Below are 11027 nucleotides of genomic sequence, written 5' to 3'. Positions count from 1 at the left end.
TCCCTCTGCAGACCCCTCAGAATGACCTTCACTTAGGTCTCATAGAGGTGCTCTCAGTGTGGAGTAGCTACACAGTTCTGATGTCCAGGTCCACCCAGACCAGTTAAATCGGGATGTCTCGGGGGCGGAGCCTGAGAATCAACCCCCAGCTTTCTTGAATGTGCACTCACTGTCGGGAGCCCCAGGATTACGGCTTCAGGCACCCACTCTTCCACTGCTCTTCCTGGGAAGCCTGTTCAGGGTTAGGAGGCCACCCTTGTGGCTGAAGGCCCGACAGATGTGCAGCAGCTTCCAGACCAGGTAGGGGCAACTTATGACAGCTCCCTGCCACTGACTTTCCTCCTCCCCTCCCTGTCCTCAGCTGCAGTGTGACAGTCATCTTGACTGATTTGGTCACTTCACCTCCCAGAGTTCAGTGCAAGGGAGAAGCTGTGCCATTCTTGGTATCTGGTGACTTAGTGGGAGATGTCACAGATAGGTGGTGGAGGTCACCAGGCAGGGCTGGCTGAGGAAGGCAGGTGAAAGGCAGGGACGAAAGAAGCAGTGATGGGCACCTCTTCACAGGAGGTCGCCATGCCTGTGGGAGAGGGTGGAGGTGGGACACGGGAGAGACCTAGAGTCCACGGAAGGTGTCTGGGTGGCAGAGACCTGAGCATGTGGGTAGAACCTGTGCACTCTGCATGGGGAATCAGGCTGAGGGATGATGGCTGACCTTGGGACTCTAAGGGCCGGCTCTCCTGTTCCTCTGGGACTTCACAACCCGTCTGTATAAGGGGGTGATTCCCACACTTCCAGGCCATAAGCCCTTCCAAGTGACACATCTAGGTGCAGGATGGTGCTTTGCCAGTCTCCATTGTAGGTTGTGGGTGGGAGCTGAGCTGACCTTGCTGAGGACAGTCCTAATGCCCTTCTGTTCCCTTCTGCTGAGGGCCCTTCTGCTGAGGGCGCTCCTGCGTGTCTCCTCACCCAGCTCTGATCCAGCATCCAGCTGGGGGACCTCATGGGACTCTTCCCTGAGAGAGCCCACAGGGTCTGGGGTTACTTGTGGGTCCCTCCCTACTCCAGGGGCTTCCTGACCCCCCAGGCCTGCTCCAGTGCTGGGCCAGGTCTCAGGGATAGCCTCTAGCGGTGGGTGGGACCTCCCTCATGGGTGTCCTGGGCCAAGCCTACAGCCAGGATGGGAGGGTTACTAGGCAGGGGCAGAACCCCAGGTTCTTTCCCGCTCCACCTTCATGTGTCGTGTAATCCACTCAGGAGCCCCGGGGGACAGCTCTGACCTCTCTGAGCCTGATCCCGCCATAACCATGCCCAGACAGATCAAATGAATCACGCTTGGGGCTGAATATTCATTTCTGTTTCCAAAAAATACCAAACATACAGTCTTAGTGTGGCAGGGGACAGGGCCTGGCTGGGGACCTGGACATTACACACCCAGGGGACCCTTGATGGAGGCGGGCAATTTAACAACAGGTCTGAAAGTCAAAAGAGAGAGAGTCGGTTAGTGGGGTGAGCAACACTGAGGGAGGCAGGGTCTGTGGAGGTCAGTCCTAGACACAGGCCTGGCCAGTGGGGTAGGACCTTGGCCTTCACAGCAGCCCTGCCTGAGCCCATTCCCCGGGGCAGGGGCAACGGGATCTGAGCTGATGATCCACCTGGGCATCCAAGCTGGGTGACTAGAAGAGGCCCAGACCTAGATATGTGTTGAGGATCAGGTGCTCAAAGCCCCAGACCGAGCTTGGGAGACCTGGTGTGCCCTACTGGCCCTGCCCAGGGTGCTTCAGGGACTGGCTGCAGTGTCGGGCGAGGGGGCCACTAGGTGGGAAGGCTGGTCGGGATGGGCAGGATTCAGACGTACTCTCGGGCAGCAGTTGAGGGTCCAGGGCGATAGGGCTGGGGGCTGCTGTTGGCTCTCTCGGGCTCTGGGCATGTGCAGCAGAGGAATGAGCCCCCCAGCATGGCCAGGCCAGCTGAGGCCCAGCCTATGAACAGAGCCGGGCCAAATTCATACCTGCAAGTGGGATGGAGAGTGGCATTAGGTGTGGTCGCAAGCCCTAGCCCTGCCTCACCCCATCCTCTCGGGGTCCTACTCCTCAGCCAGAAACCGGCAGGGGGAGGGTGGGGAGAGGGGAGCTGGAGGTTGGGCTCCCAAGCTTCCTCCATCTCTCCAGGTAAATTGGGGTGAATGCTGTGCTTCCTCCCTTGCCCCACCCGACACATGACACCACACAAGCCAACCAGGCCTAGGGTTGGCCTCCAGTCTCAAGGGTTAGCCTAGAGCCTGCTCTGAGCAATTCAGTTCCTCATCTGGCCAGTGGAGGGGGTATGGGAGGGCCCTATAGTTTGGGTGGAGCTGAGCGATCCCTGCCATCTTCTTTCCCTACTGGGCTCCCAGCCAGGGCTCTCCCCACTGCCTTCTGGAGAAGGCCAGGCTCCTCTCTCTTGTTCGCTGGGCCCTCTGCACCTAGGCCTGCTGGTCAGCCCAGCCCTCCCCAGAGTCTCCCCACCTCTGTGGCTTAGCACAAGTCTAGGACTTAGCACCCCTTCTGGGGTGCCTCCCCAGCTCCTTCTCTGCCTTGAGTTCTCGTTCACATGCCACCTCCTCATAGGGGGTTTTCTGATGCCCCTCTGTTCTTATTCCATCCTTCCCACCCCCTCAGCAGGAGATCCTCCAGTCCCTGAGAGCACGCACAGGGCAGACAGGGCTCAGCACAAGACCTGGCAAATCTGGAGCCTTAGGACTGTTGAAGGGATGAAGGGCCAAGTTCTAGTTCGGCTCCTTGAGCTAGGCCTTGCTTGGCAGGTCTTTGTGGCTGTAACTGGCAGCTCAGGAAACAAGCCTCACCCCTGAAGTCTGCTTTTCATCCTCCCCACATCTCTGCCTCCTTTAGGAGCTCTTGCAAACATGACAGCCCAGGCGTCCTTTTTCATCCTCCCTCACCCCCAGGCCTATTAGGACCCTATTCTTGTTCCCAGCTGGGCTGAGAAGTGTGGAGAAGGTAGGACGTGCCTTGGAGGTTCCCACCATTCTAGTCTCCAGATGTCTCCGAGCCTGCTTTCCACTGCTTCCTCCCTGGCCCAGAGCCCTCCGCTTGACTTTGCAGCAGCCACCATAATGTCTTGCCCTCTTCTCCTCTTCCACACACTATGGCAGAGCCACTGTCACTGCTTTCTACTCCAGAATGGGGAGCACAATCTTCCAATGGCAGGCAGGCCCTACCCCATCTGTCCTTTTCTCCAGTCTCATTTCCATGGATCCCAATACCTGCTGCCCCTGCAGGAAGCCACCTCAGCCTGCTGCCACCAGTTGTCCTGAATATGCTGAGCACTCTCTGGAACAGGCACTGTGTTGAATTCCTTACCTGCATTGTCTTGGGGACCCTCCCCAGCAAAAGCTGGTCCTTAGGTTCTGGCTCCAGTTTATAGAAGAAGGCAGGTGTGGAAAGATTCAGTAACTTTCGCAGGTCACCCCACCAGAACATTCAGAGCTATTAGAACCCGGAGCCAGGGCACTTAGCTGCTTGGAGAGTCCTTGTTGAGTCTGGGCACCCTCAGCTGGCCTCCTGTCCCTACCAAGGACACTGGTCTGGCTTTCCACTCCAGACAGCAGCTAGGACCCATTACTTATGTCCCCCTCCAGGTGACCTCTGGAGGAAAGGCCATTGGCCCCAGAGGAGGCGAAGTGGGAGCCCCAGCCTTGGCACTCACCTGGCATTGACAGGTGTGCTTGGGTTGAAGAACTCCTGGGTCACCAGGGTGGCATACCATGAGACAGCAGTCAAGGTGCAGAGGCCTGAGGGCAAAGCAGGGAGGTGGGTCAGTTCTGTGGACCCCTGGTCAGCCACTGAGGCTGGGGCTATCTGCCGTGGCCAAGAAGGTGAAAAAGGGCACTCACCTGCCAGGATGAAGAGGGCACCCCCGGAGATGGCTACCCGGCCTTTGGCAATGGGGTTGCTGTCTCCGACCCGTGTACACTTCATGCCAATGACGCTGAGGACCATGGCCACAAAACCCAGGAGTACAGCTACCACCATCAGGGCTCTCGCTGACTGGATGTGACCTGGGGCATGGCCAGGATGGAGCTGAACAGGGGTTGGGGGAGAGGTGGGGCCTGCAGGGGAGGAGCCCAGCATGGGAGGGGCTTGGGCAGGAACTAGTGTAGGCCAAATCACCTGCCTGGTAGATCATCTGCCCACAGGTGAGACAGAGGACAGTGGGGATGTGACAATAGGATGTGGGGTTGGGGGTCCCCTTCACCATTGATCCCATTTCCCACTTCCCCTGGCACTTTCCTGCTGCCTTCTCTTGGGCCTGGTTCATCTTCCCAAGCAGAGAAGGAAGAGCTGAGGGTGTCGGAGGCCCAGCTCAGCTCAGCCTGGCTCCCAGCAGCAACCGTCACCCCTGTCAGCCATTCTGACTCTGGTCACTTTCCCCTCTGCCTGTGAATCACCCATAGTAGCTATATGCCCGCCTCTCCATGGGTATGCATGTCAGTCTGGGCCCCAGGCCAGCTCAGGAGACCTGGGTCCCTGAGGGAAGCCTACCACCTGCCTGGACTGGCACCGTGTGTACAGTTGATGGCACCTCTGCTCAGCTGTCCACGGAGCCCTCATCTCATTCGACCTCCCTTGTCCTATAGAGTATGAGAGTTCCCCTCTACGGTGAGGACCTCAGATGCAAAAGTTTCAGTGGCTGTCAAGGTTATGGGATCTGGACCCCAGACGGTGGACACTAGAGCCCCTGCCTCCCAAGGGGCCAAGGTTGGCCTGGATTCTTAAATGTGCATGGGCTGTAGTGGGGGATCTGCAGGGACTGGAGTGTGGCACTCAGCACTGAGCAGACTGTGAGAAAGCGTGCTGTGGACCTCCCCAACCCCACACCCCGCCTCCCAGCCCCACAGGCCCGGGGCCTACCGTCCAGGGCAAGCAGCGAGTCATAGAGTTTGCACTGCACCTGCCCAGTGCTCTGGGAGGCACAGGACATCCAGAGTCCTTCGTAGAGGCCCACAGCGGTGATGATGGCGTCACCTGCATAGGAGGACTGCTTCCACTGCGGCAGGACCGTGCTGGCGATGATGCCCACCCAGCCACCCAGGGCCAGGAAGTAGCCCAGGAGCTGGAGGCCTGAATTGGCCATGGCCCAGGGGAGGGGACCAAGGGTCCCAGGGCTCAGAGTTGGGTCAGGGTCCTAGGAGCAGTGTGGTCATGGCCAGGAGAGAGTTGCAGCTGGGGTGGAAAAGCAGTGAGTGGCCTGAGGCTGAGGAGGAGAGGTGATGGCAGCTGTGGCAGCAGCAAAGGCAGTGGCTCTGGACTTCAGAATGCAGGGGGAGGCACCCAGGCTGGCAGAGGCCAGAGGCCCGCCCACAGCTGCAGCCTGAGCCAGCACAGGGTCCCCAGCAAAGCTCATGCCCAGCCCCCTGGGGTGGGAGGCGGGGCCAGGGACCAGGTGGGTACCCTGCCCCTCCTCATCCTTCAGGGGTAGAGAAGGGAGGAATTGGGAGGCGTGATCCTGTCTCTCCCCAGGTCTTTCTGCCCAGGGAAGCCCCTTTAGGAGCCTGATTCAAGAGCCCTAAAATTCCCATAATCATCTCATCAGCCCGGAGATGATGGACTTAGCTCTTGCAAGGCAGATCTGACCCTGGGGGTTGCCTGCCCTCTGACTTGAGGACGAAAAGGAAAAGGAATTCCAACTTGTAGCAGGTAAAACTTAGACACCAAGGAGAACTTTCTGGCAAGAACTCGGAGACCAGATGTTAAAAACTAGACTGGGAATGGGGTGTTGGGGAGGAGGGTCCTGGGTACCTGGGAGCTATGTGTATCCAAAATAGGGTAAGCCAAACCAGGGAGATCTTGTTTGAGATCCAAAGGGTCAGAGAGGGGCCCTATTGAGGCTGGGCCAGAGCTGGCTGCAGGCCAGCAAGGGGCCTGGCGGGGAGCTGGGGAGACAGTACCAGTCAGCCTTCTGGCATGGGCCTGAAGGAAGGTGGATTGCTCAACCCGCTAATCCCCTTGCTGGCTAGTTTAGCAGCTCCTGCTGGGACCTGGGACAGCAGTCCCTGGCCCCCAGCTCCAGAACAGCCTGATGGGAACAGTGGCTTCTGCACATTCCTGGGGTTCAGGCTGCCCCCTCCTGGACCCCTGCTCCCCCTTCTCTCTCCAATTCGAGCTCAGCCCTCAGGAGCAGGGGAATGTTTAACTCTCCTCCACCTCATTAACAATCCCCTCACGTTCATTTCAGCCCCACGGGCTTGGTGTGGGTGCAACAGGAATGTCACACCCCTGCTCCTGCTCCCACCGCCCCTCGACTGCCCCCTGTAACCTGTAGCCCACCAGCCCTTGGGGGACTGCATGGGGGAGGCAGGGACCTGCTGCGACCCTGACTCTGGCCAGCTTCCTCCCCCAGACCTGCAGCCGCCTCTGCAGGAACAAGTCCCCAGCCTGCTCCCTCGCATTCTTCACGTGGCTATGCAAACTGAGAGGGTGCCAGGCACTGAGCACACAATGGCAATCCTGTGTGCCCGCCCAGAGCGTGGGCCCCTGGTATGGCCTGCAGCTCCAGGGAACTGGGTGAGTGGTCGGCCCTCTGAGGGGTCAGGGGTGGGCGTGGTTTGGCCCACAGTGTCACACACTGGGTCCTTCTTAGGTCCCCTTGTCAGGAAGTTCTGAGCCACATGGGGTCTGTATACTCACAGAACTGCTTCCTGGGATGGCCCTCAGATCCCCAAACGCCAATGGGGTCCAGAATGGTGGCAGAAAAGTCAGTCCTGAGTTCAAATTGCTCTTTCTCAATGATAAGAGAGTAGGATCCAGGGGAACAGGGGGTGTGGCGAGAGCCCCGCATGGGGAAGGAGACAAAACCCAGGACTCCTGGGGAGGCAGTGAAAGCCCCGAGACTGGCATTTCTTGTGCCTTGGTTCCTCTAACCCTTCCAGGCAGGCTGACCTGGGACAAGTTACAGAGGCTGAGGTGGAGGGAGGGAAACAGGAGGGAGGGCTTCTCCCTGCAGGTGTATGGCACTGCTTCCCCTTCTGCCTTTCACAGAGAGGTGCTAGCTTCAGATTGGGAGGGGCAGGCAGTCACAAGATGCCCCTCACAGATGACCTGTGCTGTGGAGCCTAGTACCCTTCCTTACCTCTAAATGGACCTCTACCATGGAGTTGTGATGGTTGAATAAGGTAAGTGACCCTTGGGGGAAGGCATGGGAAGGGGAGGGCAGCTACTTGGCACATGACATTCCCACAGATGGGGTCCTCTCTCTTTAAACTGGCCTCCCAGGTCAGGTATTTAAACTGTGGAACCTCAAGGCCACACAGAAATGGAGTGTCAGTGACACCCGGGTCCTCGAGACCATGAGCTGCAACCTCCTCTATTGACAAGTGAGAGAGCTAAGAGCCAAGAGGGGAAGACAGTCACTGTTGAGGGCCAAGGTGTCACAACTGCGAGGTCCTAGAGGCAGCAGGACACTCCTCCTCCCTGAACCTCCTGGTCGACATATCTTTCTTGGAAGCTCTCTCTCTCTTTTTTTTTTTTTTTTGGTATTAGAGATTAAGCCCAGGGTTGCTTAGCTACTGAGCCACATCCTCAGCCCTTTTTAAATTTTATTTTGAATAGGATCTCACTAAGTTGCTTAGGTCCTTGCTAAGTTGCTCAGGCTGGCTTTGAACTTGCCATCTTCCTGCCTCAGCCTCCCAAGCCACTGGGCTCACATACCCCACTGCATCCAGCTCATATAAGGTTTTGTGTCTGTTCTATCAGAATGTCCTCTCCTACTTTAGTGGACTTCCCTCATTAATGCTCCAAAGCCTTCTGGAATTCAGGTCCTGCTTCTGGCGTGGCACATCCTAAAAGGCATAGCTTTTCCAGCCTGGGCACCTGCCACTCTTGGTGGCTTCTGCAGTGAGTGACTCCCAGGCATGCAAGGAGAGCAGGAAGGGACTCTTCCCACTCCAGCCTCCCATGAGAGCTAACTGAAACTGCCCTGGGATGGCACATGCCAAAAAACTATTTAAAAAGTGCTTTCACTTAGATTACAGGAAGCCAAGAGTTCTAGTTTTATCTCCATCATTGAAAAGCTGTGTGACATTAGACAAATCCTTCAGCTTCTCTGAAAAATAGGAATAACATCACTTGTCCTGCCTGTTTGATGAGGGAGTTTACAAGGATCAAATACTAGGTGAAAATTGCTACTGGAACACAAAAAAATGTCAGAAGAACTCTGCTTAAGGAAAGCTGTCCCAGAGAGGCTCCCCCAGGGCCTGACCTCCCCCTTGGGTGCCTTCTCACTACTTCCTCGGCAACTGCGCCTGGCCGAGAGCTGGCCTGGATAGTGTTGCTCACTGACTCTTATGAGGATTAAACGTTTTGCCTCCTCCTGATCCAATCCAGCACCTTCTCTGCAGCCACTGTGAGAAACTCTGAATCTCAGAAGGGGTGCTGGTCTTACGACCCCCAACTTGGTCTGAGATTCCTGTGCAACCACAGGCTCAGGACAGAGATGACTTGTCTCAGGCCACATAGAAAGCAATGCAGCCAGTAATGTGGCTGCCCCCAACCATTCGACCTGCTCGGGCCCTGATCTGGAATCCCATAATAGTCCACATCATTCCATTTATTGCATTTAGCCACTGCCTTCTTCCTGAGGATTGTAAGCAGCCGCTTGAGTCCCACTGCCTAACCGAGGGTGGGAACTCTTGCAATGCACATCCAAGGGTGCCTTCTCTCCTCTGCAAACAGCACTATACACAGGTCTCTGGTGTCCTGCTGAGAGCTTTGCCAGCTGTGCTGGGTACTGGAGACCAAGGGCTGTCACGTCCAATTCTTCCCCAGGTTTGTTGAGTGGCCTTTCTTCTCCTCTAATAGTTCTCTGAGCCCTTTCCCTTAATCTCAAACAAATTTTCTCCTGTTGCTTTACCAAACCGGGCAATCACAGTCACATCTCAGTCGGGACCCTACCATCACCCTCTGCTTCCAGGAGGACTCACCCCAGGCTAATTATATACACTTATCTTGATCCAGCTGCCATCAAAAACATTTTGACTTTTTGTGAACTATGTAGAGACAGTCTGCTGTCTGTATGTGGTTAGCATATGTTGAAATGGTAAAGGTCATCTGCCTTGATGTGGAAACCTAGAAAACCAGAATGAGGCCCTTGTATATTTCCGTAATTTTGAGTCTCTACCCTGCGCTAAGCACTGTGCTCAGCACTTGGTGAGCATTCCCTCTACTACCCGCAACCCTCTGGGGCAGTGAGGACTGAAATCCCATTGTCGTGGTGAGGAAATGCTCGGAGGCTGCCCATCTTGAAGGTCACATACAACTCTAAGTGAGGGAAGTGAGTTACTCTCAGCACATGGGTGCAGCTGTACCCATGCAGTCCTCTCTGCACTGAGTCACCCAGTGAGGACAGAGAAGAGGTCAACAAAGAGAGGAACAGCCACTGTCTGGACTGGATCATTCGCATGGGCATGCTGACATGCAGTGCTAGCTTGCAGCCTGAATAATCATCATTTCTTGACTCCATATCTTCTTCTAAGTTCATCTTTCTTTTCTTTTTTTTTTTTAGAGAGAGAGATAATTTTTTTTAATATTTATTTTTTAGTTTTCGGTGGACACAACATCTTTATTTTTTATGTGGTGCTGAGGATCGAACCCAGTGCCCCGCACATGCCAGGTGAGCGCGCTACTGCTTGAGCCACATCCCCAGCCCCATCTTTTTTTAAAAAATATATTTTTTAGTTGTCAATGGACCTTTATTTATTTATATGTGGTGCTGAGAATTGAACTCAGTGCCTCACACATGCTTGGCAAGCGCTCTGCCACTGAGCCAATCCCAGCCCCTATATTTCTTTTCTTTTTTTTGTGGTGCTGGGGATTGAACCCAGGGTCTTGTGCAGGCAAGGCAAGCACTCTACCAACTGAGCTATATCCTCAGGCCTCTAAGTTCATCTTTCTACCAAACTCCTGGAAAGGTTGTCTGTGTCTCCCTGTCCTGAGCTCGTCCACACCACCTCACCAAGACATCTGTTGCTGAAGTGTCCACTGATCCCTTGTTGCTACATGTGAAGGTGGGTCCTCAGTTCCCATCTCACTCAGCCTCTGGGCGGCATGATGCTGCTGTTCCCTCTCCTTGAAATGCCCTCATCCAGTTCAGGATGCCTCTTGGTTCCCTGGTTCTCAGCTCTGGCAGCGGGTCCCACCGTCCCCATCACTCCCTTACTTCCAGACAAGCTGCCTTCTGACTCCTTCTCTTCTCCTCCTGGCTTTGGATGGCATCATTATGCTCCTTAAACTCAAGCTTAGGATGTCTAAACCAAACTCCTGGTTCCCGTGCCCCTCAGCTATTCCTATTGCAGTCTTCTCCTCCGCTGCCAGGGGAGGGAGAGCAGCTCTCCATCCATCTGCTTAGCTTCTTCTGGATGCTTTTTCTCACACATCCTGGACAATCCATCAGCACTTCCTGTTGTCTCTGACTAGACCTAGAATCCAGCTTCCCCACCTTCACTGCTGCTGCTTGGCCCAGGCCACCTTCCCCTCTCCTGGCTCACTCAGCAGCCCCACAGGTTTTCTTGTCTCCATTCCTTTCCCTGTGGCTTATTCGTCATATACGGTTCATGAAACCTTTTGCAATATATAAGTCAGAGTGGCACATGCTTGTAATCCAGCGACTTGGGATGCCCAGGCAAGAGGATCTCCCATATAAGCCCAGTCTTGGCAAACTATGGACACCCTGTTAAAAGGTCTGGGGACATAGAATAGTAGTAAGGCATACTTGGGTTCAATCTCCAGTAAGGGACACACACACACACACAAATTTTGAAATATAAGTCGGGTGCTGTTGTTCCCCTGCTCAAAACCCTTCTGGGGCTCCCATGTCCTCAGTGCAGTCAATGAGACCCCCAAGACCTGACCACTTGCCACTCTCTTCTTGGCCCACTCTGCCACTGTGTCGGCCTCTTTGTTACTTCTGCCTCAGAGCCCTGATTTGCTTTATTTTCTACCTCTCAGGATTATACACACACAAACACACACATA

General features: G+C 55.2%; 1 protein-coding gene across 1 annotated transcript; it reads right to left on the bottom strand.

Annotated features, from left to right (window-relative positions):
- Positions 1 to 1332: 1332 nt before the first annotated feature.
- Positions 1333 to 5328, bottom strand: Cldn19 (claudin 19). Its single transcript, XM_046418922.2, has 5 exons — positions 4911 to 5328; positions 3893 to 4057; positions 3706 to 3790; positions 1856 to 2008; positions 1333 to 1472 (listed from the first exon to the last, which is right to left on the bottom strand). Exons 1-5 carry the CDS (start codon positions 5131 to 5133, stop codon positions 1424 to 1426), a joined length of 675 nt encoding a protein of 224 aa, XP_046274878.1. The 5' UTR covers positions 5134 to 5328; the 3' UTR covers positions 1333 to 1423.
- Positions 5329 to 11027: the final 5699 nt, after the last annotated feature.

The sequence above is a fragment of the Marmota monax genome, unplaced genomic scaffold (genome assembly GCF_021218885.2).
Source record: "Marmota monax isolate L192 unplaced genomic scaffold, Marmota_monax_Labrador192_F-V1.1 WCK01_AAM20220418_F8-fsc00008, whole genome shotgun sequence".
NCBI classification, from domain to species: domain Eukaryota; kingdom Metazoa; phylum Chordata; class Mammalia; order Rodentia; family Sciuridae; genus Marmota; species Marmota monax.
The sequence above is the reverse complement of the archived record's forward strand: the minus strand, read 5'-3'. Positions and strand labels throughout refer to the sequence as shown.

Excerpts from the sequence above, each read along its gene's own strand:
- Cldn19 (XM_046418922.2), bottom strand. The coding sequence starts at position 5,133 with ATGGCCAATTCAGGCCTCCAGCTCCTGGGCTACTTCCTGGCCCTGGGT. Across the intron at positions 4,058-4,910 it reads CTCGCTGCTTGCCCTGGACG|GTCACATCCAGTCAGCGAGA; the intron begins GTAGGCCCCGGG and ends GCCATGCCCCAG. Across the intron at positions 2,009-3,705 it reads AGCACACCTGTCAATGCCAG|GTATGAATTTGGCCCGGCTC; the intron begins GTGAGTGCCAAG and ends TCCCACTTGCAG.